Source organism: Festucalex cinctus, chromosome 18 (genome assembly GCF_051991245.1).
Source record: "Festucalex cinctus isolate MCC-2025b chromosome 18, RoL_Fcin_1.0, whole genome shotgun sequence".
NCBI lineage: Eukaryota > Metazoa > Chordata > Actinopteri > Syngnathiformes > Syngnathidae > Festucalex > Festucalex cinctus.
The window spans coordinates 15,908,263-15,934,482 of NC_135428.1; the positions used below are offsets into that span (position 1 = coordinate 15,908,263).

The window sequence follows — 26,220 nt, forward strand, 5'->3', positions numbered from 1 at the left end:
TTACCAAACTTTGATGACTCCGCATGAAACACAAAACATTTTTGAAAATTCAGCTCCCAAAGCCAATTTCACTTATCAACACAAAACTTGGTAGGATTATCAATCATGAGTAGACCAACAAAAAAGCCTCAAGAAGCCATGCAAAGTAAGGCACAGGAAGTCAGCCATTTTGGTTTGAAGAGGCCATTTTTACCAAACTTTGATGACTCCCCAAGAAACACGAAACATTTTTGAAAATTCAGCTCCCAAAGTTAGTTTCACTTATCAACACAAAACTTGGTAGGGTTGTCTATTATCAGTTGACCAACAAAAAAAGTCTTAAGAATCCATGCTCAGGAAGACACAGGAAGTCAGCCATTTTGATTTGAAGAGGCATTTTTAGCTAACTTTGATGACTCCCCTTAAAACGTAACGTTTTTGAAAATTCAGTCCCCAACGCGAGTTTCACTTATCAACACAAAACTTGGTGGGATTATCAATCATGAGTAGACCAACAAAAAAGGCTCAAGAAGCCATGCCCAGGAAGACACAGCAAGTCAGACATTTTGGTTTGAAGAGGCCATTTTAGGACAATTTCTGGCCTTTTCCAGTGATATTTGAAAGATTAAATCCCACAGATTTTGCCTGATTTTTACCAAATTGGAAGCGTATACTAGACAGTTAGACAACGCTAAGTTGTGAAAATTTGACTTTTGATCATTACGTGTGGGTGGAGCATGGCAGCGACGTTTGATGATTTGCCATGAAACAGAAAACTCATTCCCTAGCACTTTCATGTACCATATTGCATTGGTCTTACCTGACCACAGGCTGCGGGATGGCCTCCAGGTTGGCGGGCACTTGCACTCCTTTCTCCCACTCTTGCCTCCAAGGGTCCGACAGCACGTAAAAGTCCTCCGGGCCCAGCTGCGCAGAGTCGGGAAGCTTCATGGCCGTGATGAAATCGGTGCGAAACACCTGAAACAAACGCACGGGAAGCGTGTTATTTCCCAGGTTTTTATATTAAGTGGGCCCACTTTCAAATGCAACGTTCCAACTATGCAGGTGACATAAACTGACGGGCCAATTTTTCTCTGTTTTTTGAAAAGCTAACTAAATATTCAAGGCCAAGGTATTATAAAACTGTCAAATGTGCAGCCTGTAATTCATATCTTTATTGGGACCAAGAGTGACCTATTTTATTCAATAGATATTTTATTAATTGGTCATTTGATCTAATCAGGATTTTATTTTGCCAAATATTGGCAAAAATCCTTATCAGTCACACAGTAATAGCTTTTGCATTCAACTAAACAAGCCAAGCTACGAGATGATTATTTCGGTTTGCATACTTTGTGACATTTTTGGCTTGGCGATGCGTCGTGAGATTTGTGCTGAACAAAGTTAAAAAATATTGCAGCTAGCAATACAAGTCCTGCAAGCTTCCAAACTGAAGCACGATACTCATTCCTACTTTTCATGATGTAATCATTGCTCATCCGACCACAAACACATGAAGCCACCAATGAAACTAAAACTGCAACAAGACAAACATAACACAAACAACTTCTGCATTTCTCACTCTGTCTGTGTGTGCGTGTGCGTGCGCGTACCCGTGTGTGACATTTAAAACCGGGAAGTCCACTCTCACATTGATGTTAATGAGCGCGACACATGATACTCACACATGGTAACACACCCACAAACACGCATACAAACATGCACAAACACACACTTTATATGCATGCATGTGTGTGTGTCCTACTTGCACACCCGCGCTGACTTTACACTGCTGAGTCACTTTCCCACAAAGGACAGTGACAAAGTGCTCTAAGTGCTTTTAAAGGCCAGCTGACAACACACACGCGCGCGGATGCACACACACATTGTCACATCACTTTAATAGTGGAAAAACAACAACTTTGACATACGGCACATTGGGTAATTCATTTTAATGTCCGTCTGCGGCACTGAGGCACTGCTGTTTTTGGATCCATATGTCCTTGCCAGTAGGGGGCGCCTGATAATGGCATCAATCAGGCATTTGATTCGTATTGACTGTGTAGTCGCTTACTGTTTTATGGTCATATTTGCCATTCTGTTCGAAACATCCATCCAACCATTTTCTGAACCACTTGCTCCTCACAAGGGTCGTGGGGGGTGCTGGAGCCTATCCTAGCCGGCTTCGGGCAGTAGGCAGGGTACACCCTGGACTGGTTGCCAGCCAATCGCAGGGCACACAGAGACAAACAACCATCCACACTCACGAACACACCTAGGGACAATTCAGAGCGCCCAATTAACCTGCCATGCATGTCTTAGGAATGTGGACGGAGACCGGAGTACCCGGAGAAGACAACACATGCATAAGAACGTAAAAATATTTGTCGCAAGTTAATGTGGGCTAGGTTTACATTTGGTAGCAATCAGACAATATTTCTTGGAGGAATTTGTTGTCAAACGACCCCCTGCAAATTGAGCTTAAAATGGCCTCTTCAAACCAAAATGGCTGACTTCCTGTGTCTTTGGGAGCATGGGTTCTTTAGATGTTTTTTGTGGGTCTACTTGTGACATAATTGCCTACCAAATTTCATGTCAGTCAAATTGGGTTCAGGGGCAGAATTTTCAAAACCTTCCAGGAGGTTTTCCAGAGCCAATTTAGGGAGTTTAAATCAATTTTCCCCAGGATGAAGGCACCTGGCAAAATCTTCTTAAGCTTGATTGGGGAGGATGTTAAAGCATCACCATTGTCATGGCGACCCAACGCAACGTCACAGCAGATGTCGCCACTCAGACGGAGGAGGCTAATTTTAGCACGGGGAGCTTGGAAGGCCCACAGGAGGTGTGAGTGTATGTGATGGAAAAAAATGATATTAATCACCACTATTCAAAAGCACAGCGCGGTGCCATGTGGGTTTTTATTTGACTTTTTTTTTTTTTGGCCCACATAGTCTTATAACCCTAATTTGAAACCCTAAATTTCAACACAAACCCTGACTTGACTTGACTTGACTTTGGGTGTCTGGGCTGTACAGTACATGGAATTTGTTAAATTGACAAAAAAATAAAAAATAAAGTAAAATAAAAAATAAAAAAAAGTCATGCCACTGGATTGTCACGAAAAAAAATGTTTTCTCGTCTCCTTTCAACATGAGCGAAAAGAGTCACACTCAAGATGGCGGCTGGTCCTTTGAGTTCTTTCCCCCCCGGGACGGAAAATCGTGAGACGTAAAAGCTGTCAATGGACATAAAAAGATGCCACAGAAGCGTGAATGGGATTTCCTCCTTGGGACGGCAAATGTCACATCCTGCCACTGGCACGAGCTCGTTAGCGACGCAGACAGACGCATTCAAAGAAACGCAAAGAAAGGAAGAAAGAGAGAGAAGGGGGGGGGAAAAAGACAGCAGATGTGCTGCAAGCTCAAGTGGGAAAAAGTCAAGTCAAGTGTTCACAAATGGATGCTGCACCTGTGATGATGTGCTATTCATTGGGGTGCACATTAGCATTAATGCTGTACCAGGTTTCAAATCCTAATTTTATAAACCAAACCCAAGATTGAAATCCTAATTTGACTTCCTATCGTAAAACCCTAACCCGAATTGGATTTTCCCCCAAAGCCCAAACATAACCCAAAACCATACTTGAACCCCTAATATGAAACCCAAATTATAAACTTGGACCCAGATTTGAATCCATCCATCCATCCATTTTCTTGACCGCTTATTCCTCACAAGGGTCGCGGGGGCTGCTGGCGCCTATCTCAGCTGGCTCTGGGCAGTAGGCGGGGGACACCCTGGACTGGTTGCCAACCAATCGCAGGGCACACAGAGACGAACAACCATCCACACTCACACGCACACCTAGGGACAATTCAGAGCGCCCAATTAACCTGCCATGCATGTCTTTGGAATGTGGGAGGAGACCGGAGTACCCGGAGAAGACCCACGCGGGCACGGGGAGAACATGCAAACTCCACCCAGGAAGGTCCGAGCCTGGACTCGAACCGGAGACCTCAGAACTGGGAAGCGGACGTGCTAACCACTCGACTACCGTGCCGCCCCCAGATTTGAATCCCTAACCTAATATCCTACTTCTAAACTCCAACTTGAAACATAATCGCTGTCTTTAATCACTACTTATCTTAAAAACCTAAATCGTAAAAACACTACTACAAAAACCTAATCCTTGTTTGAAATCCTAAACCAAAGCTAAAACACCTAATTTGAAACCCTATTTTGAATTCCTATCGCAGGCATGAACCCTTTCTCCAAACCGTAGCCCAAGCTTGAAAGTCAAATTTAAAAATTCTAATCTTATCTTGAAAGCCTTAACATGAAGCAAATGCCCTTGAATACCGACTTTGAAACCCTAACCTTCGCTCAAGATTCTAACTAATTAAACCCCCTACTCCCTGTTTGAAACACTGAAGTACACTGAAACCATAATCCATGGTTCAAACACTAATAGAAAATCCAGAATTGACAGCATAACGGGAAACCCTAATCTAAAACCCCAACACCGGTTGCAAACCCTATTTGGGGAAAGCTGGGCTCCCAGGTGTGAAGGCTGCGTGACGGCATGAATATGAAGTGAGTAGAGTACGAGCGTAAGAGTGAGTGTGAGGCAACAAACGCGCTCTAAAAACCGACAAAGAAAAAAGTGGGTCACTGACAAGCCAGAGAATGAAGGAGACTTGAGAGACCCCTCCTTCTTCTCCTCTCACTTCTTGAGAGCGTGGCGTAAATAGACAAACGTGCTAACAAATGTCTGCGAGGAAGAAGATGTTGACCCACTTACGGAAAGCAGCGCTTTAAAAACAAAAATCAACATATACATCATTAATGCGAGGGGGTTTCAAAACACGCTGGCATCGGAACATTTTCAAGACATCACCAACACTAGCTGATACATAACTGGAATGAATACATGACATGTAATATCAAATTTTTCCTTTTTTTTTTTTTTTTTTTTAAGGGAACATAATCTGTTCCAGAATGCTGGCCAACAAATACTCCGGTGGATACAGACATAATAATCTTCTTGACCTTCTTTAAAGAATTCTGAGTTCTGATCTCCAGCTGACAATTTGATTCACTTTTGCAACTATTTACAGTACAGACTATTAACTGTCAGAAAGGCAGAAACATGCTATCAAAAACTACTTAGCTCTTAAATACTGTATTCAGAAAGCTAACTGACTATTAATAAGAAGTAACTTTAACAAACTATTTAGCGCACCAATTCGCTGTCTAATTAACTACTTAGCTAGCTAACTAGCTTGTAGCTATATAAGTAAACAATTACCTTACTAATTCATTCACAAATTAACTATTTCACTATTTAGCAGCATAAACAATCACTTGGCTAACTAAGTAACTAATTGACAAAGTAGCTAGCTACTTAGAAAGCTAATTAATGCTTAGCTACAAGCTAACTATGTGACTAAATGCTCGGTTAGCTAGATAACTACTTATCAGCTTAGCTAGCTAACTTATTAATTACTTAGCTAGATAGATAGCTAACAGACTAATTAACTACTTAGCTGACTGCCTAGCTAACTACATAAGTGCTCCAGTGAATCTTAACTAATGTCTAGCTAAGTCATAAACAAGCTAGAAATTTGGCTAAACTGTTCATTTTGTTTCATATGAGTTTCGATTTGTGTGAGGCTGTTTATGTTTGTGTGTGTTGACATGTCTACAGGCCAACGTGTGTACTACACGACAGCTATACAGATGTTTTACAACACCCCCCCACACACACACACACACCCCACACACACACACACATTCCTGTTGCTGTGATCATCAGGTCATCATAGTGTTGCACAGTTGTTTCTACCAGACCATAATGAGCTAGAACAGCTGTTAGCCAGCTAGCGGACATGCGCACACACACATTAAGCAATAATGCATACGCCGTTCTTGGCGTATTACTAATCACACAGGACGGTGCAGATGTTTTGTATGATAAACAAATTTGCATTGTCAATAACAAGAAATAAAAGTTTCCACAAGCACCTGTTGCTAAACAGATGTATTGTTTAGCCAATAATAATAATAATAATAATAATAATAATAATAATAATAAGACTCTAGTTTGAAACCCTAACCCTGTCTTGAAACCATACTCAAAACACTAGCTCAGGTTTGAAACCATACTTTGAAATGCTAACCCAGATTTGAAACCCTAAGTGGAACGTGAATGTAGGCTTGAAACCTTCACTAGAGACCCTAACCCAGACTTGAAATCAGAATTTGAAACACTCACCCAAGCACCTTGAAACCTTAGCTCTGAAGTGAAAGCCAGACCCTGTCTTGAAATCCTAATTTGAATCCCTACCTCTGACTTGAAATCTTAATTTGAAACCACAGTTCTTGTTTCAAAACACTAACCCAGACTTGAAGCCCTATCAAAACCGGACTTGAAACCCTAATTTGAATACCTATCCCAGTCTTGAACTCATCACCGAAATTTGTCTGCTTTAAAACGCTAACCATTGCTTGAAACCCTAAATAAAAACTCACATTTTTCTATGAAATCTTTACCCAGACTAACCATAGTCCCAATTTGAAACACAAACTCTTATTTGAAATGCAAATTTAAACCCTAACCCAGATTTGAAACCTCAATTCTCCTTTGAAACCCTAATGCAGTCTTAAAACCTCAACTATGTCTTAAAACCCTAATTTGAACCTGCACTTTGTCTTGAAACCCTAATTGTCTTGAAACATTAACTCCAGTTTGAAACCCGAACCCAGACGTAAAACCTTTGAAGACACTCGTGCGTAGCAATAGTCCACCAGGAACAAATGTGTGTTTTGGGAAGATTTTGTTTCCATATTGACTCGCACCTTGCATCAAATACTCTTGTGTGTCCGGGGGCTATGTAGTTGCCATGTTTTGACAAGTGTCAACGGTTCCCGGCGGGCTACAAGCAAGCAGGCACATTTCCCCCAAGACTAGCTTGAATGAATGAAGCCACTTTAAATGAACACACACAGGAAGTTGTTGTGCAGTCTCAAGATGCACACATTATTTTTATTTTTTTTAACGTTGCCAGTAAAGCGTCGGCCGCAAGAAGCGAACTGTGACTTCCCGTATGCGTCCCGAACGCTCTCCATCAAAGCGGCGAGGTGGTCGGCCTTCGAGGAAAAAAACACCGGTGGAGGATGAGCAATAAATAGACACGCAGATCTCTATTTAACTTGCGCGCGTGCGTGCGCGTGTGTAATGACAGGCTGTCGACTGTTTTGAGTCCCACAAAGGAACGGAGAAGGACAATCCTGATGCATTCAAAGCTGTGTACCAATACTTTTGTCCACATCATGGCTAGTTGAAACCCTACTTGTAAGTCTGAGCTCCGGCTCCAAACCCTGCCACCATAATCCTTGTATGAAATCATAACTTGAAAGCCTAGAAAGGATGTTTAAAACCCTAACCCAGTCTTGATACGCTAACCTTGATACCCTAACCCTGGTTTGAGTTGTTTGAAACCACATTTTCAAAAGCTAATCGATATTTAAAACCCTAACCTGGTCTTGAAACCCTAATTCAGAAATGTAACATTAACTCATTTGCTCCCAAAAACATATAAATACATTCGATTTTAAATATTTTACGTGTCCCAAAGATGTAGTGCTGTCAAACGATTACAATTTTTAATCTGATTAATCACGATTAATCAGCTAAATTACTTGCGTAATATTAAATACAAAATACCGTAATATTTTGACATTAATGCATTTTATTATCTGAATGTCATTTGCAAACATTGATTAAATGCATGCGTGTATTGCTCAAAACATAGCATCATATCAATTGGGTGCAATTCATCAGTTATATTGCAAAGAACATGCTAAATACTGACGGAAACTTGGTAACAGCATCATATCAACTGGGTTCAATTCAGCAATTATTAATTAATTAAATGCAAATTACTTTTGTTTTATCTAAAGTCCCGTTGAGGTGTTTTTTTTTTAAAGTGAAATTTACCACCGAGCACACCGACTGGAGTCATCTCGCGGGCCAGATGAAACCCCTTTGTGGGCCCGATCCGGCCCGCGGGCCTTATGTTTGACACCCCTGTGCTAGAGCATACAGAAGGATTTGATGCAGCCTCTCTACTGTATAGAACGGTTGAAGCAATAGTAGGTATTACAAAAACGGCCAGCAGGTGGCAGAAGAGTATAATAGATCAACCAGGGCATGATGAAAACATGCTGATTTCCCCACAATTCTAATCAGATTCGTGAATAATGATTAAACTTAGCTATATTCGAATGCTAATTGCTCCAAAACGGAAATCAATAGAAATATACTTTTTTTTCCTGATGAAAGAAGAGACTTTGATCTTTCTTTTGGTAGGTTCCATGTTTTAATAGCACTAGAACACAATATTCTGAAGGCTTTGCCAAATCAGTCAAAATCCAGTAAAACAGCCGGGAGAGAAGGGAGTTGTTCAGTGAAAATGGCTGCGAGTGAATGAGTTAAATGTTTTTAATAATGTTAGCTTATCACCCTAACACTATCTTAAAAGCCTAAATAGAACCATAACATTGGCTAACAATGCTAATTTGAAACCCTAATCCATTTTTAAACCCTACTGTGAAATTTCAACCCTGTTTTGAAATCCTAATTTCCATCCCGAAACCAAAATATTTCCAAAAAAAACATTTATAACGATCTCACATCAAAGACGATTAGCACTTAGCATAGCTTAGCATAACAACAGCTAATTGCTTTCAGCACAAGCCCAAGTTTATTTTGGTCAAGCGGGAGGAATCTGCAAGCCACTGAGCGTCCTTCGCAGCGACCATTTTTTTCCGCTCCATGCTCTAGGGTAGTTATTTGAGAGTCCTCGGGGACCGCTCACGGCGACCACTCAAGGCGACCACTCGTGCAACCTGCCACTTTGTCCGACCGCACCGTGCCGGCAGGAGTTGGAGCAGCGTCGGAAGACAAATGTATTGACTTTGGACACGGCAGCACGGTCCACTTGAACACACGTTATTGTGTGCTTACAAACCTAATTTGAAATACTAACCCAGGCTTGAAACCCGAATCGGAAACTCTAACCCATCCTTGAAACCTTAACCCTGGCATGAAACCCTAACCTTTGTTTGGAGCCCTAACATAGGAGTAGAACGATCATAACTTGAACCCTAGCCCATATGAAAATGTGTGACCTGATGGTCATAACTGGTTTCAACTGGATAAGTGTGCCAGAGTGCAGATAGAAAGGAAGACGCTGGGATTGTGCGCTGGTTGTCCCTCACCTCTGAATGCTTCTTGTGCTGATGTCGTACCCACGTGATGCTGGTACCTGCGTTCTTGGACCACGAGGTCACCTGACCTGCAAGGATCACAACAACAACAACAACAACAAAAAACATCAAATCACATACGAGCTGATGCCAAGAATAAGGGCTAATGTGCTCGTTCTTGGACTACATCACAAACAGATGAGCTCAAATGCTCGACAGCAAGATTCAAGCTTCAAGATTATAAAAAGGCATTTGTTCACAAAAAAAAACAAAAAAAACACTGGCTGAGCATCCTATAAAGCCAAAGATGTAAGACAGGAAGTATTATCCTACCATAATAAATGCTGTAAGACAGAGCTAAACCAGTCACAGAAAGTCCAAACCAAACACCTTTAACTGGCTGAGAGTCCAGAGTTGGCGGCATTGGAGTAAAAACACAAAGTAGAAACCTACCAAAATAAAATCTGTAACCGCGTTTACAGAATATATCCAAGTCAAAGTTCTTTGCTCACAAAAACCTGCTAACTGAGTTCTCTATCAAGTCAACAGCAATAGAGTGAAAACCGGAAGTATCAACCTACCAAAATAAAAGCTGCACTAGCGCTAAAAACAGTCACAGAAAATGAAATCTGTCTTGTTTGTTTACAAACAGCGACTGGCTGAGAGTACGATGGAGTCAACTGTAATGAAGTAATCTACAATAAAACCTGTAGCATGAAAAAAAAAGCTATTGGATGAGCTGATGGAGTAAAAACAGGAAGTAGCAACTTACCAAAATAAAATCCCTAACAGCTTTTAACCCGTAAGCAAATATCCAAATCAAACTTTGTTCAAATTACTCTTTGCTCACAAAAAGCTGTTCGCTAAGCATCATATCAAGCCAACAGCAGCAAAAAAACAGGAAATAGCAACAAAACAAAATAAAATCTGTACAGTGATAGCTCTCAACCAGTTAGCAAATCAAAGACAAAGTCTCTCTGTTTACAAAAAAAGCTCGCGGCTGAGATTCGCAGTCACGTATGCTAGCTAACCTATCGGCAGCTAGCACGCAACGCTAACGTCGCAGTCGACATGTTACTTACTTTGCTAATTCCTGTCAAAAACTGTGCAAACGCGAGAAACATCAAAGGGGATTCTAAATCAATGTTTGTTCACAAAAAGCGACTTGGAAATTGACGTGTAATTGCCTCTGCGTATGTGTGCGTGGATATAAGTCTGTTCAGACTTCACAAGTATAACTCGGGTGTTTGCAGCAATGGAGGAAAATATGTTGAGTGGGTGGTAGCGCACGCACACACAGGCTGCTAATGATCACCCACACGCACGCTGCCTCCATTAAAGTCAGTGTCTCGTCCTTTCAGTCGCACAATCCAGTTGGAATTAAACCTCCACTCGGAAATGCTGTCAAATGTGTGTACATTGTACATCATGGAGTGCATGTGTAGTGAAGGAGGGCAAAAGCACAACTTTGTGCGTGCAGGTGATAATTGTCGTTCTTGAGCACCATCACAACACAGCTGTCGTCAAGATGTTTGTGCAGTAAAAAAAAAAAAAAATACAAAATTTAGCGTGTGAGTGTTCACTAAAAAAAGTGCACGTTTAAAAAAATCTATGTTTAAATAAACACATGCTAAACGTATAAACAGTTGCATGTTTAATGAAAAATTATCGTAAAAAGTCAAAATATGTTTAAATGAAAGCAACTGCAAAAAAAAATCACTAAAATTAAAAAGAGAAAAATGACACAATAATTATTTTATTCAAATACTGTATAGTAAAATGTACTAAAGTAAAATAAATTTAAAGAGAAAAAGAATGGTATAAATGTAATTGAAACATTAATAAATAATTATAATCTTAATATTTAATTCTGACAAAACATAAACATTTAAAGACAAGGAAAAAATGAAAAGTTTTTTTTTTTTTTTTTGCCTTATGTATCAGTGGCTGGTATCGGCAGCCTCCATGAGTATGCAATACTTTAATATAAAAATAATATTTTAATATATGTAATAGAATATTTATTAATTTATATTAAAATTAAATCTTTTTTATTTTTACAGATACCTGGTATTGTTAGGCGGCCATCCCTAAATTGAAGTCTAAAAAAAAAAAAAATACACATATATACCTTTTTTTTTTTTGTTGTCCAATTTAAAAAAAAATGTAAAACTAAGTTAAAAACATTGTGTAAAAGAAAATACCTTCTACAAAATAAAAATAAAAAACAATTCTAAAAAAGTTGTAATAGTAAAAATAAAATTAACAAAATAAAAAATTGAAAATAATAAAATAAAAATACAAACAAATAAAAACAACAACGACAAAAAACAAAAAACAAAAAAACCTAAATATATAATATGGTATTCAGACATAAACTTAAATGCCGAGAATGGCAACATAACTGTATGTTTGCGTTTTATATGCAGCAAAAACAAACTTACTGTCGGTGGTGTCCGAGTCGTTGCTGCTGGTGGAATATTTCCTCCTCTTTGTCTCGCTCTCCATCTACCGGGCCAGCGTCAACACGGGCAGCAAGAAAGACAACAACAACAAAAACAGCATTAATCATTATTAATCAGCAGATTAATCAGTTATCGGATTTTATTCTACCAAATATGGGAATCTGCCCCAAAAACTACACATGGCTCGGGTTCTAACATGTACCAAATCGATTGTGCTGTACATACATACTGTATGTAGAACATTACTGCACAGTGTCTCGGAACAACCCCACACAATCACGCACACACACTAAGTAAGAGCTATGGTCATCATGGGATACTGGCAAATGCATCCATGATAAACAAACATTAACTAACTACTGGCAGATGCACAAACAGCTACACAACGCAGGCTGTTTGCCTCGGAACAGACACACGCGCACACAAGAGGCAGAGGTCAGTCAGTTTGATAGAGAATCTTTGCATATAAATTGCTTCATAACACTAGCAAGTGTGCGCGTGTGTGCGTGTGCGTCCTGCCTTGCATCCTCGTTTTCACCTTCACCTGTCCCTCATCCCTCACTCTTGCGCATATAAACACCACAAAGTATTACGACACCATCCAGCCCTAATTTCACACCCTAACATTAATTTGAAACCCCATCTCAGGCTTGAAAACATCAAATTTCCGAACCTTTATTTGAAACTACAGCCTGAGCAATGAGTCAGCTATTCGCCGTATTTGGAACCCGAATCGTGATTTTGAAACCCTACTTTCACACCCTAACCCTAGCTTGTAACCCTGAAATGTACATTCCAGTATGACGTCGCTCCCCCCTCCCCTATGCTCTTCATCCTTCTCCTCCTCCTCTTTCTCAACTCGTCATTACACCACGTGGTGGTCCTTACCCCCTTTTTCAACCAATCACAGCCCAGCACACTCACACACACATGCATACATGAGTCTCACACATACACACACGCGTCCACTGCATGTACACATTTAAGTGACGTGATGATGGAAGGATGAGATGAAACTTGTAAACAACATCCTGCCACATAGGACCCCTTGAGGTGGGGCGAGAGATATGAAACACACATTTACGCACACACACATCATGACTCATCTCCGGTTTCAGACCCAGCGGGAGGACGTGTGTGTGTGTGTGTGTGTATGTGAGAGCGTTTGAAGAGTGTGTGAGCGAATGTGTGTGAGGATGTTGGGAAAAGGGGGGTTGATGGTGGTGCTGGTGGGGGTTATGTCGTGTCACAAATGGGAACATTGAAGAGGCCTCCAGACAATTGTGCTTTAATTGATTCAAGAATTGATTCAAAAGCGAGAACGCACAATGCAGACCTCCCCCAAGGTACCACCACCTTCGTTTGGGGAACAAAATATCGACTGGATACCCTACTGAGAAACCCTAACCCGGTCTTCAAACCCTGCATTGAATCCCAAACCTAACTCTGGTTTAAAACCCTCATTTGAAACCCTAACCCTTCTTTTACACCCTAAATTAAAACCTCCCCCTTTTTTACAACCCTAAACCAGGCTAGAAACTCTACTTGAAGACCCTAACCCTTATTTTAAATCCAAACAAGAAACATATTAGTGATAGACCAATGTTTTTTCAGGGCCAATGCCAATACCGATTATTAGTCGTCAAGGAGGCCGATAACCGATACTTCAAGCCAATATTCATTTGCAGTAAACGAGAAAATAATAGCGTAAAAAAAACGTTTATTTTAATTTTAAACATATAAACAATAGACAGCTTTGTTTAATTAAAATATTAACAGAAATTGTAGAAATTGTAGGGAACCTCCAGGGTCATCAACACGGGTTAAGCTAAATTCAAAACTAAGCAAATAAATAAATAAATAAATAAATACATTGTTTTCTACTGCAGTTTTCCAAAATTTCAACATAATTTCTAAATTTATGTTCTTTGATTTTTGTGTGTTGTGCCTTCCCAGAGTTTGCAGTGAATACATAAATAAATAAATAAATAGTTTTATAAAGTTTTCTACTGTAAATAACGTTTTCCAAAATGTCAACATAATTTCGATTTTTTTTTATTATTATTTTTTTTTTTTATCAATTAAAAAGTGTTGGGACTTCCCAGTGTCAGCATTTTGAAACTGAAACCCTAACCCAATAATGAAACCTCAAATTGAAAACCCTAATCCTTCTTTCAAACCCTATCCCAGGATTGAAACTCCATATTTAAAGCCCAATCCTTCTTTCAAACCCTACACTGAAACTCTAACCCGACTTTCAAACCCCAACTCAGACATGAAACCCCAAATGTAAACCCCTAGGCCTTTTTTGAAACCCTGACACAACTTTTAAACCCTACTCTGAAACCTTAAACCTGGCATGAAACCCCAAATTTAAAACCCCAACTGTTCTTTGAAACCCTACCCCTTCTTTTGGATCCACACACAGGTTTGAAGACCTATTTTCAAAGTTCAACCCTGTCTTAAAACCATAATCCCGCCTTTGAAACCTTAACCGGGTACATTTTTACCCACCTGTGCTTTGCCCTCACATCCTTGCTCTGTATTAACTAACAAAAACCATGCATTCCACCTGTTCGGGATGCTGCGTAGTAGCTGTGGCTCTATTGACATGGAAAAGGTGCTGCAGTCACTTCCACACAAGAACTGGAGGTAAACACCCACAAGTGTACCCCCCCCCCCCCCCCCCTCTCCCCTACACAACAACAACACCCTCCTCTTCTTCTTCCTCCAAAGCTTGCTAGATCTGCACAGCACGAAGCAGCAGCAGCAGGAGGAGGGGGGGTGCGGGTAAAGGGGTTGCTCTAATTCCGAGATGTGTGTGTGAGTGTGTGTGTGCGTGCCCTAGTGTGTGTGGTGGTGTGTGTGGTGGCGTGCTCTGCCTTCCTAAAAGCAAAATTGCACCCCCACCCCCCACCCCCCTCCAACACTCTATGCAAAGGAACCTGCAATTCCTCCGAGGGCTGTGAAGGTGCACTTCTCCAACAAACCCCCTCCACCACGCCTGCGCACTGCATCCGACTCACTATCACAAGTTTGGGGTCGCACGCCGCTGCGAATCGTGCACAATTTGTTGCCATTACGCACCCGCCACCCCGCCCCCCAAAAATACACACGCACACACAGGCTTGCCGCTATGCGCATGCGCACTACTGACCTGCGTTTCCCATTTCCACGCTTTACTTCCATCAGACATACACGCACGGAAGATGCCATCAGAACCCGTGGACCGCTTGTCATGACGTCACGTGTACTTTATTACTGTAAATCTAATGTGCTTTATTTCCAAAGTACTGCATCGGAATCACTTAAGTGCACCTCAAACCACTTTTCATGACATTAGATGCATTTTCTATTACTGCAATATTAATTATAACGCAATTTAATAAGGGGGGTGTTTACCTTATTCCGCTTGGTGGGTGTCAAACGCGCCTGCGCACTACCAACATGTGCATTTCCTCTTTAAATGTGTTCCATCACACACCTTCTCACACGTACTAACAGGGATGCCAAAGTGCTGCATCAGAACCACAGACCTCGTTTTACTCCTATACTATCAAACAACATCATAATAAAGGGGTGTTTACCTTGTTCTGCTGGGGAGGTGGTCCCACCGATTAGGAGACCATCGGGATCCAAGCACATGTAAATGTTGTTCCTCTGGGTTAACTTCCACGTTGGGCTGACAGGACCCTTCCCCCTCCCACCCACCTTGACAGCTCAGGGGGAGAGGGGAAAAAGACAACAAGAAATCCAAATAAAATCCACGAATAAAACTGGACGGGGGAAAAAAGTGAGATGGAGGTCACGGAGCCGAGGGGCCGGGGTGTCGCCGCCGCTGCAGCCGCCTTTCAGTGCGCGCCGAGCGGCTCGCGGCGCACGACATGCCGCTCACTGGCAAAAATCATGTCGCATTTTTTTTTCCCCACCACACGAAAACACACCAGCGTCCAACAAAATGGCTTGTGTGTCCCCAAAAAAGATTGCAGTCCAGTTTGTTTCGCAGTCCTCCACCTCTCTTCTTCTTCTTCCAAAACACACGACCAACCTATCACCTCTTCTCCTCCTCCTCCTCCTCGTCCCTCTCTGGCGGGGCAGCACGGTGCTGGACGCCGCTGTGCACAAGACGAACGTCCCCCTCCGTCCGGCAGCCCTGCACGCTCCTCCTTAAAAAAAAAAAAAAAAAAAAAAAAAAAAGAGAGAGAGGGAGCGAGACAAAACAAATGTGGAGGAGGAATGGAGCGATTGAGCTTCAGCTTGAAAACTCTTTTGGCGCCATATTTATGGCGTACTTTGAATTGAGCAGCACGGTTGTTACACTTCCTCGTCACGCCGACGATGAGGTGCGAGCGCCCCCTACAGGAGAAAGACGGTACTTCTATTAAGCCAGTCGAGCACGTCATCATGGAACACAATGTACAAATATTTTTTCGAGTTATTTATTTGATTTAATTGGTGAATGAATGACAAACAAGTATCCATTCTTGACCCCTACAAAATATTTATTTAATAGATGAATGTCATTATGTGCTCAAAAATTACAAATTGTCCATATAGATCATAGTACTTTTTTTGGTTACCATTCAAAAAATATTTTTGTATTTTTGTTTTTTTTACAATAATTGTCTATATTTTAAAATATGGATAAAATGGCAAATATTAATGTGGTTGCACAAGTGTGCACACTCTCTCATAACTGGAGATATGGTTGTGTTAACAATGAATCAAGTCAGTTCTCGCATTAAATGGGTGCCAGCATACATTTGCCACAATTTATAGTGCCTCTTGTTAACCCTAAATAAAGTTCTGCTGTGCTAGTAGGCTTTTCCTAACATTCCTTTATTAGTTTTCTAGCAGAAGGCTGGAGGTTTTGTGCTCACATTGACTGCAATTTAAACTTCTCATCATAGGTTTTGAAATGATTATTTCGGTCTGATTTATTTATTTTTTCAATATCACAAAAACCTGGCATATGAACAGGTGTGTGTAGACTTTTTATATCTTCTGTACATACTCTCTCACTATCCTCTAAAGGTTTCACAGTCACATTGGCGTGCTATAAAATAAATGTAAAAATATGCAATGCATTAATTTTATGTACACATTTCACCTTGGGAAAGGACAAAGCTGGACAATTGCCAAGCACCCAATCAGATCCACTAGGCTGCAGGGTATGTTGTGATGTATTTCCCGTCGTTCTCCTCATCCTCTGTTCTTTTCTTACGGTTCAGCAATGGCACACTGCAAAATATTATGAGCAGTTCTCAGGATGAGGCAGTGAACCTCAGTTCAGCGAGCAAGAGGTTAACGTCACAAGGGTGCTTATTAAGATTTGAGAATTTCGCATTGCTCTGCAAACAGCTTCCGGTGAGGCACCTTCAGAGGCTGAGTAGTTTCGCTTTATTGTAGTTTCATTTGAGAGTGGTTAACTTATTACACCCACAACGTGTAATGGCTAGTTTTTGCAATAATGTAATGCAATAACTTAAAATAATTTTTTTTCACTTTACTGAAATTTCAAGCCCAATATGGCTAACTTATTTTGCTAAATTCATTTCAACTTTGCATGAATGCTGTGATGAATTTTACCAGCCTCTTGTAGTACTGACTCCCACCACTGCATGTTGCTATGCCCAAACTAAAAAAACTAAACTAAAAAAAACAACAACAACAACAACATCCGGGTTACGTTTCCAAACACCGGAAACCCCCTTCCTTGAGAACCGTGTACTCGAGCTGCGAGGAATCGCAGAGGTGATCAATTTACCAAAATGTCGCTCGCTGACGTGAACGATTTTATCCGGCAGAATCGTGCCGTGGCCGACCAAGTGGAGACGTTTCGGGGACATTGGGAGAGCGACAAGCACTGGGTGCACAGGCGGGAGTTTATACTGCGGAATATGAGCGAATTTGAAGGCGAGCTGCAGATGGACCAGCTGCTTTCGTTGTCAATGGTGTGGGCCAACAACGTCTTCCTCGGCTGCCGGTAACAATACAATATCGGAGAGTAGACACGTCCATTAAATGATGTTGCTATTATTCGTGGTTCATAAAACAAAACAAAAAACACTCTTCTAAGCTTCCATGTGTTGTGCCTCGTCTTCTTTGTCGCAGTTTGGCGCCTTGTTTACGATCGTGTGCTCGCAACTGCCCCCTCTGCTTGTAAAATGAGTGGCTACTAGATAATGTCCATTTGAAAGTACGTTTTTCGTGATGTTTGACAATTTTCCACGTCTTATTCGTTGCTCACCTCTGTCATGATGCTACATTGTCAAGTTGCTACTGCCCCCTTTGTCCGTAAAATGAAATGCATGTTGGTGTCAGTACAAATTACTGAAACCCAAATTATGTTTTTAAAACTTAGACTAAAGTTGTATACAATTGTTTTGCAACACCAAATAAACTAAAATTGCACAGAGATTATGGACATGAAATAAAACAATAATTGATATAAAACAATGTTTTTCTGTGTGTGTGTCTGCTAGGTATAGCCAGGAGGTCCTCGACAAAGTGAAAGAAATGGCCGAGGGCATCGAGGTGGAGGACGCACCCGTCTTCAAGACAAGAGATGAGATTATAAAGCAGCAGCAGGTACAGTCCAGACTGCATATTAAAATATTACACATACGTAGAATATCTGCTGACTCAAGCGTTCTGCGGTTACAGGGCAAATGATGGACTCATCCTTGCCGTATGGAACGTACAGGCTTAGCTTGTTTGACCACGTTTGTGTTTTCTCAAACTTTTTTTTTTTTTTATGAATGCATGCAGTGTGGACATTTCAGTGTTTTATCTCATTTTTGTAGTGTACTCATTTTTATGACTTTTACATAAATGATGTAAGATAACCTGCGAGTCCTGTCTTACTTGTATCAAAGAGAGAATCGTACTTGGTGTCTGTTCCCTTAAATTCCTGATAAAAAGTTTGCTTTTTTCAAATGTGACCATTCTATAATTAAAATACAGCTATTTGCTGTATATAAATATTGCAAGATTACGACTTGTTGAATGTTACAATACTCATTTTTTGTTGATAAAATTTGACTAAGAAATAAAAATTATACAATGCAACTTTTTGTAAAAACTTTATATATATATATATATATATATATATATTCTTTGTCGATAAAATACAACTTTCATCCTGTCAGATTACACAAGGGTGTAAGAAACTACTTATGAGAGCATCAAGCAAAAGCACGATAGCCAAAGTCATCTGAAAAAATTTATTACGTTTTTTTTTTATACAGCATATTGTTATAGTAAGTGTACTTTCCTTTGACAAATGTAACATGTCCCTTCTGCTCAGTCGGAACAAATCCTACATACGTGATGCCACAACGTCAGTTGTTTTTTTTTCCCTTTTGTTGCAATATTTTTTTTTTTTATTTGGATACAGGGAGTGACGGCTTTTTGGAGGCGGGAGTATTTCCGTCACGTATTTCAGTCCTTTTAAATCAGGGAAAACCATTTCCCTCCAGAATACAAACTCAGCCTGACTCGCCACACTTTTTTTGTCCTCGGACGCGCTGCTTCTTTTACCTCGGGGCGGGGAAAACCTCAGTCATCTTCAAATAATAGATTGTTCTTTAGAGATTCAAAAAAAAAAATGATATCAGATCAAAAAGCTTTTTTAAGCAACCCACTGGGGAGAAAAATAAAAAGATTTTGGTCATGAAACTGCCATTTCCAAACAATCCAAGCAGAAGCACACTGACAGCGCATCAATTAAAAAAAAAACAAAAAAAACAACACAAAGATATATTACAAGTTCTGTTAGCAATAACTTATTTCACAACATGCAATAAAAAAAAAAAAAAGGAAAAACATGATTCCGCCTCACTCCCTTGATAGAACGTCCGTCGTTTTTTTTTATATTCTTTGTAGGGTGGCACTTGTTGAGTTCATGTGATATGCGCTTCTCCACACGCGCGCACACACACACACACACACACACACACACAGAGGTAAAAATGAACGAGTGGGAGTGGGAGGATGGAAGCGGGCGTTTTGGGTTGGGGGGGGGGGGGGGGTTTCACACGTCCACCCAGCTCTGCTCCACGATGGCCGTCACTCGTTTCTCGTACTCGCGCTTGTTCTCCTGGTAGAGCTGCGCTGCCTGGCTGTTGGCCGGGCTGTTGGGGTTGGGCTCGTCCAGCAACGACTTCAATTAAGGGGGGGGAGGGGAGAGAAAAAAAAGAAGAAGAAGAAGCCTTATGATGACACAAGTGGCTGTGATGCGATTGGGTGCGAGAGACTTGGGTATGGCGGAGGACAAACACGTACCTGGATGGAGGTGAGTATGGACGAGACGTCATAAGTGGGGCTCCAGCGGTTCTGGAGGATGTCTAAACATATACTGCCGTCTGCGTACACTGACAGGACAAAAAAAAATTGAACTATAAAATATATGTATTTCAAAACACTTGCACTTGAATGTGTTGAGCATTCGATTTTACCATTGGGGTGAAACATTCTGGATACAAAGCGAACTGTGGGAGGCTTGTTGGGATACTCCTCTGAAAACTCAATCAGAAGCTTAAACGTTCCTGCAGGCACACACAAAAATTAATTTTTTCCCTGATAATATTTATAAAGTCATTATTTCTTGACTAAAAAAAAAAAAAAGTAATCTACGAGAGATAAAGTCGGCATCTTACGAGACTAAAATTGTACGTTTGATATTTTTTATCCCCTTAAAATTCGGATGGTCTGATAAGGGGTTATTATTATTGTTACGGTACTCAAATTTTGTTTTCTTTTTTGGCATGTGGTGTGATTTTCAGTGAAGTTGTGAAAAATGGTGTAAACACATTATTAATTATATATATATATATATATATATATATATATATATATATATCTATATATATATATATATTAGGGGTGTTAAAAAAAACGATTCGGCGATATATCGCGATACTACATCGCGCGATTCTCGAATCGATTCAATAATCGACAGAATCGATTTTTTTTTTTTTTTTTTTTTTTTTTTTTTTTTAGGATTCACACCTTGAGCATGGAAGAATGTTATATGAACGGAACATTAAGCCTTAATATTTTATTTTAATGCTGTTCAAACATGAAACAGATTACAACCTCTATAAGACTGAAATTTCAGATAAATAAATAATACATTTTCATATAAATCTTACACTCTACAAGCTTACTGATTAGTATTTTCTAAATTTATATATATATATATATATATATATATATATATATATATAACAATGAAAGAAGACAAAATGGAGGATCTCACCATCTTCAAATGGCGTGCCGACAGGCCTGTAAAGACCAAAAGAAATCAATCATTAGCATCAATAACGCTGCATGCGAAGGAAGGCCGCACTCTGCTGCTTTATTTCTATGTCAACTGTGAAAAGCAAAGCGCAGCCACTATTACGTAATAACTATTTATTAGTACACGTCGAGGTTGACGGGCGGGTGGAATAACAACAAAAAAGAAAAGAACGTTGGGTGGTGCGCGTGTGACTCACCCAAAAATAACAGCGTTCCAAAGCATGATATTGTTCTCCGAAGGCGCTCCGCTCACACCGGTGGGAGGGTCCTCTTGAAGTCTGCACGGGACAGACAAACGACGTCAAGGTGGGCGGATCGGAAAAAAAAAAAAAAAAAAAAAGTCACACCAAAGTCAATCAAAAAGTTGTCAAGCAGCCAAAGTAGATGACGAAAGAGCATGGTGACCACATTTGAAGTTTGGTTTATCTTTCGGAGAAAAAGTTTTTGGAGAAAAGGAATTATTTAAAAAAAAAAAAAAAATCAAAAGAGAATTAAGTCTTTTTTTTTTTTTTTTTTTAAATAAGAAAGGCATAATCCTATGAGCTACAAACAATACATCCTGAACACCTGACGCTTGGTCGCCACGGCAACACCACAGATTAGGCCAAGTGTCAGACTAATATCAGCTCCGATCAGAGCTTACACGTCAGGTCCATCTGTGTGTGTGTGAATGCTGACGCAGCGCAATTAACCTCATTAACCATGTAAGCTCCCCCGAGATCTTCCCTGGCGCAGAAACACGTCGCTCGACACTTCTGGATGTTCTGACGCTTGTGGCTCGCTCCACAAAATGAAGAATTGGACAGTAATCCTCTGATAGGCATCACATTTAAAAAAAATAAAATAAAAAAATATCAAATCAATAGTGTACAAATGTACATTTTCCCGTATTCGTACCTGTTTTTTGTTGTCAGCATCGAATGTGACATCACATGTCAACGTGAAGACAGAATGTTCTGTTCTTTTTACATTGTAATAACCATAAGTTGTCAAAATGTTATTTACCTTTGCGTGATGTCACATTGCTTTGAAAAGCTCTGCGGCACATTTTTAGTTTTGTCACGATAACGTTTCAAAATAATGTTGAATTGGCTATTGTTAAAAAAATAAAAATAAAAATAAATTTAAAAAATCCTATACGGTACAAATAAAGATAATTTCTGAGAGGGGAAAAGTAATATATATATTAATATATATTTTTTTTTTTAGAAAAATAGTGTCAACATTGCAACATTGTACTGAGGACAAAATGTAATCTTATGAGAACAAAATTTTATGTCAATGTTGTTCGATTACAAAAAAAAAGTCAAAATTATCTGACAAAAAAAAAAATCAAATCAAAAGTCAAGAATCATACAAGAATAAAGTTGCAATCTTACAACAATTGTGATTTTGAATTATTGTAGGCGGGAAAAAAATAGTTCTGAAAGAAAAAAAATTATAGCATCTTGATCAATGAAATGCATTCATGTGTACATTTCTTTCCATTTCGGGGGGGAAAAAATGCAACAACTCCAAATCGACAGAAATGTGATGTGGGCCAGGTGTACGGAATGCTGCGGTTTCAGTCGATTATTTCCTACTGAGGCTGACGTTGCGAACGACATCTAAGGTGAAACCAGTCACCTGTGTGTTGTCGTGCGCACACAGACACACACACAGGAATGTTGCCATTGTTGACTCGGCTTCAGCGGAACACGCTTTAGCACCTGGGGACGACGAGCGTAATGTTACATGACACCTTATTTGGTGTCCTCCTGCTTCAGCAGCTTTCCACAACGCCTCAGCGCTTTCACAACACAACACACGGGGATGACATATGGAACGTGTCAACAGGTTGCAGACTGCTGTCATGATGTGTAAAAATATATTAGAACACTTCAATGTATGGCTCTCTATTAAATACCTCAGGGCATGTCCAACGTGAGCGAGCATGAAGTTTGAGTTACCAGGACGACACTGCAATTACGTAAGTGACCAATTACCACGGAAATTAAGTAACCAATACTGCCCCCGCAGGACTGGCGTGGAACACGATCACCTGGTAAACAGTAGACACACAGTATGAAAGCTGCCTCTTGCTTTATCCCCTGACAGTTGGACGTTGGCCTCTTTTACTGTCACTTCACTGTCCTCTTCTGCTGGGTTGACAGGTAGCCATGATCAAATTATGAGGCTGCAGCTTACCTCCTGGAGGATTCTTCATCAACTGGACAGGGTCCGGTCCTGAGGAAGAGCCAATTTCCAGCGCTTCATTTCATTAAATGGACACTAATGATGTTTCATCTAACATTGTACATCATCCATACTATGTGAGAAATATTGCCCACTACAGCCTGGCAATCCTGGAAGGGGATCCCTCCACCTGAGGCCCATTCTCAAGGCTTCTTCTTTTGTCCCAAAATTAGGTTTGAGGGACTCTTTTTCCATACCCTGTTGGAGGAGGCTTGGATCAGGGGATATTGTTCTATGGGCCTGGGAAGCCCTTTGAGAAGTTTTTTTGTGATTATAAGGGCTATACAAACAAACTTGACTAACAAAAAACACAAATCCTCAACGCGTGCGCCACATTTTTTGCCCAAATTGGCATTAATACACACACAAGGGTGCCATTCGGCGCATGACAAAAGATTGGGGATCGGCGATACCTCCCATTACAACAAACCATTGCCACTCTCAGCCATTTTAAAAGCACACAACCCTGAGGAAAATCTATCCTTTAAGCCACATTGCTACTCAAATCAACATTAAAAATTTAACGACGTGCCACCAAATGCTGCTTATAATCGAACAGGATTGACAACATAATCCGATTTTGTTGATTTCGACAGCAATTTAACTGGTTTCGGTTGCTCGTCCCTGTAATGTTAATCTCATCACCCAAAAAAAAAAACACAACAGCCCGGCACACCAACGCTAAGCAACGGCGTCCACAAAACAGATCCCTTCGGTTGGAATTGGCTGCAGACTTTCAAGTGACACCGCAAACACGGCAGCAAACGGCGAAGTATATCGCCTAAATAGTCAGCTAAAGAGCAGCCTGCGTTCGGTCTGCTCGCCGGTTGCTCGAGCTAAGCTAAACTAGCCGGAATTAGCTTCATCGGCTAACCATGCTACACGCACACACACGTATGGGAAGAGAAAAAAAGGGACTGCGGTACCTTTTAAAATCCCTCATAAGGCGTCTCCTCGCCGGGGTGGACATTATTGAAAATTTAAAAAATAAAAATGTATATACAGAGAAAGTTTGAGCATCAATCGATTGACGAGCGGCGCTTTTCTTCCGCTAGGAGCCCCCCTTTCTTCTTTTTTTGCTCCTCTCTCTCTCTCTCTCTCTCTGTGTCTGTGTATCCCTCCCTCTCTTTCTCTCTCCCTCAAAACGAGCGTCTGGCAGGATCACTCCATGTGATGACGTCACTTAATGACGGAGCAGAGGCCCTGCCCCTTTAATGACGCACACGTGGTCGTGTCACAGTTGTGCAATGGGCACGTTTTTAAGAGCCCAAGACAACATTCGGGATCAAGACTGTATTTATGGATATTACAGTAGTCATGGATTGTACGGTTGAGGGTGATTTCAATCGCGGAAAGTCGGTGGTGGACCTTCAAAGAACATTCAGGTCCCAACCCCCAATCATAAAACAAATAATGATTGCGATATGGAAAATTGGACAATTTAGGCAGCAATGTTTGCAACTTTTTTCAATTTTACTTTTTATTAGATTGTTGATTGATCAACAGCGGCACCTCGACTTATAACTGACCACACTTATGAGCTATCAGTCAACTGGCATCTTGTTTCGATTAATTAACAAAAGCAAATGTTATAAGCACTAGATGGTTGTAGTTAACAAGCTGATTCAGTAAAACCAAATACTAATCATAATAATTAATCATAGCTAGTTACATGTTGTACAGTTGTACATAAAAAAAAAACATTTATTAAAGTCTGCTACCTTCATGCTAACATCTAATGGAAAACACCTTTGACAGGCTAACAAAACTAGTTAAAACCTTTACAACTATTTGAACGCAAATGGTAGCAACACATGCATACAGAGCTGTTTGGCATATCCACGTAACAGATACTCAGGCACCTAAAAAATATATTCCTCGAAAATATTTCGAAAATATTTCTGAATAAATCCTACAAAAATACACAAAAGATTAATTTTCAACAATCAGTTCAATTCACTGTAACTGTCAATAGGACGAACGCAGCTAAAGCCAAAGGGCAGCCATCTTATGTTGCTCCTTTAATGACAACTTATTTTTTTCACTTATCAGTGTGTGTTTTACGCTATAGGCTTCCTGTATGGAGTCACAAGAGACTTGCAAAGAGCAAACTTAACTGTTTGAACCCAGCATTCGGAGTATATTATCTCAAAATCGTGAATTCTCGACTAACAGAAGTTAGTTTTACATTTCGCAATGATTTCTTTTTTTTTTTTTTTTCGATGGGCTTTACTTTCACTTGATTGTTGATGGCTCTGACAACATGATGCACCCAGAGATATATACCTCATAAAAGACAAAGTATTTTTCTTAGCAACAAGTGTACATGTAGCGCTTGTCCCGGACTTATTGGTACAACTGTATGTCATACATGATGGCATTTTCACCGTCGAGGCAGATAACGTGAAAATGCCGCAGAGAAATCAATGTATTCAAGTTAGTCAGCCTGAGTGAGTGGCAACGCAAGATGGCGCAGAGAAATCAATGTATTCAAGTAAGGCAGCCTTAGTGAGTGGCAACATAAGATGGCCGCCGGTGGCTTCACTTCTCCCACTGGCGAGTAACCTTGCTCTGCAAGATGAATTCTCAGTATTTGTGAGTTCACATATCAATCTGGCTATTGCCAGGTTAAATGGCGAGATCAATTTGGTAAAAACAACTTGGCACCCACTCATAATGAGCATTACCGCCACCTACAGGACTGGAGGAAGATACAGATGGTGGAAATGTCTATGTTTACCTTTCAAGTGTTCTGTTACGCACAAGGCTATTTTGTCCTCACTGTGTTGCTTTATTGTTGGCATTGTTTTTAGCATTAGCATTCTACTTCTTCACAGGTGGCGGAAATGCCTTTTTCTACTAGATTTGTTTTCAGACTCGGCAACAGATTGAATTCAGTTCGGACTTCGTGGAACTCTGAAGGTTCAAATGACGATCTCCTCTCCATGTGACCTGCATTCTTGCCGTGCTA

At 40.4% G+C, this 26,220-nt stretch overlaps 3 protein-coding genes across 6 annotated transcripts in view; 1 reads left to right on the forward strand and 2 right to left on the reverse strand.

Annotated features, from left to right (window-relative positions):
- jade2 (jade family PHD finger 2) overlaps positions 1-16,947 on the reverse strand; it is a 52,465-nt gene extending 35,518 nt beyond the window's left edge. For 2 of the 3 annotated variants that reach the window (XM_077504996.1, XM_077504994.1), the window contains exons 1-5: positions 16,822-16,947; positions 15,299-16,067; positions 11,691-11,754; positions 9,259-9,335; positions 800-957 (exon numbers count right to left, since the gene is read on the reverse strand). In XM_077504996.1, coding sequence (XP_077361122.1) covers positions 800-957; positions 9,259-9,335; positions 11,691-11,754 — 299 coding nt within the window. In that variant the 5' untranslated portion in view covers positions 15,299-16,067; positions 16,822-16,947. The remainder of the gene's footprint in view (positions 1-799; positions 958-9,258; positions 9,336-11,690; positions 11,755-15,298; positions 16,068-16,821) is intronic. The other variant, XM_077504995.1, reaches the window with a different exon arrangement.
- A 453-nt stretch (positions 16,948-17,400) lies between these two features.
- cdkn2aipnl (CDKN2A interacting protein N-terminal like) lies at positions 17,401-18,559 on the forward strand. The gene is made up of 3 exons (XM_077505263.1): positions 17,401-17,697; positions 18,197-18,302; positions 18,378-18,559. The coding sequence occupies exons 1-3, from the start codon at positions 17,483-17,485 to the stop codon at positions 18,384-18,386; spliced, it is 330 nt and encodes a 109-aa protein (XP_077361389.1). The 5' UTR covers positions 17,401-17,482; the 3' UTR covers positions 18,387-18,559.
- Positions 18,560-18,923: 364 nt separating this feature from the next.
- ube2b (ubiquitin-conjugating enzyme E2B (RAD6 homolog)) lies at positions 18,924-24,417 on the reverse strand. 2 transcript variants are annotated; one of them, XM_077505154.1, is made up of 6 exons: positions 24,176-24,417; positions 21,212-21,292; positions 20,974-20,999; positions 20,171-20,260; positions 19,998-20,086; positions 18,924-19,875 (listed from the first exon to the last, which is right to left on the reverse strand). In XM_077505154.1, exons 1-6 carry the CDS (start codon positions 24,217-24,219, stop codon positions 19,747-19,749), a joined length of 459 nt encoding a protein of 152 aa, XP_077361280.1. In that variant the 5' UTR covers positions 24,220-24,417; the 3' UTR covers positions 18,924-19,746. The 2 variants fall into 2 exon arrangements, with proteins under 2 accessions (XP_077361280.1, XP_077361281.1); XM_077505155.1 differs by lacking the exon at positions 24,176-24,417 and adding an exon at positions 23,202-24,147.
- Positions 24,418-26,220: the final 1,803 nt, after the last annotated feature.

Excerpts from the sequence above, each read along its gene's own strand:
- cdkn2aipnl (XM_077505263.1), top strand. The coding sequence starts at position 17,483 with ATGTCGCTCGCTGACGTGAACGATTTTATCCGGCAGAATCGTGCCGTG. Across the intron at positions 17,698-18,196 it reads AACGTCTTCCTCGGCTGCCG|GTATAGCCAGGAGGTCCTCG; the intron begins GTAACAATACAA and ends TGTGTCTGCTAG.
- ube2b (XM_077505154.1), bottom strand. The coding sequence starts at position 24,219 with ATGTCCACCCCGGCGAGGAGACGCCTTATGAGGGATTTTAAAAG. Across the intron at positions 21,293-24,175 it reads CTTATGAGGGATTTTAAAAG|ACTTCAAGAGGACCCTCCCA; the intron begins GTACCGCAGTCC and ends TGTCCCGTGCAG. Across the intron at positions 20,087-20,170 it reads CAGAATGTTTCACCCCAATG|TGTACGCAGACGGCAGTATA; the intron begins GTAAAATCGAAT and ends TTGTCCTGTCAG.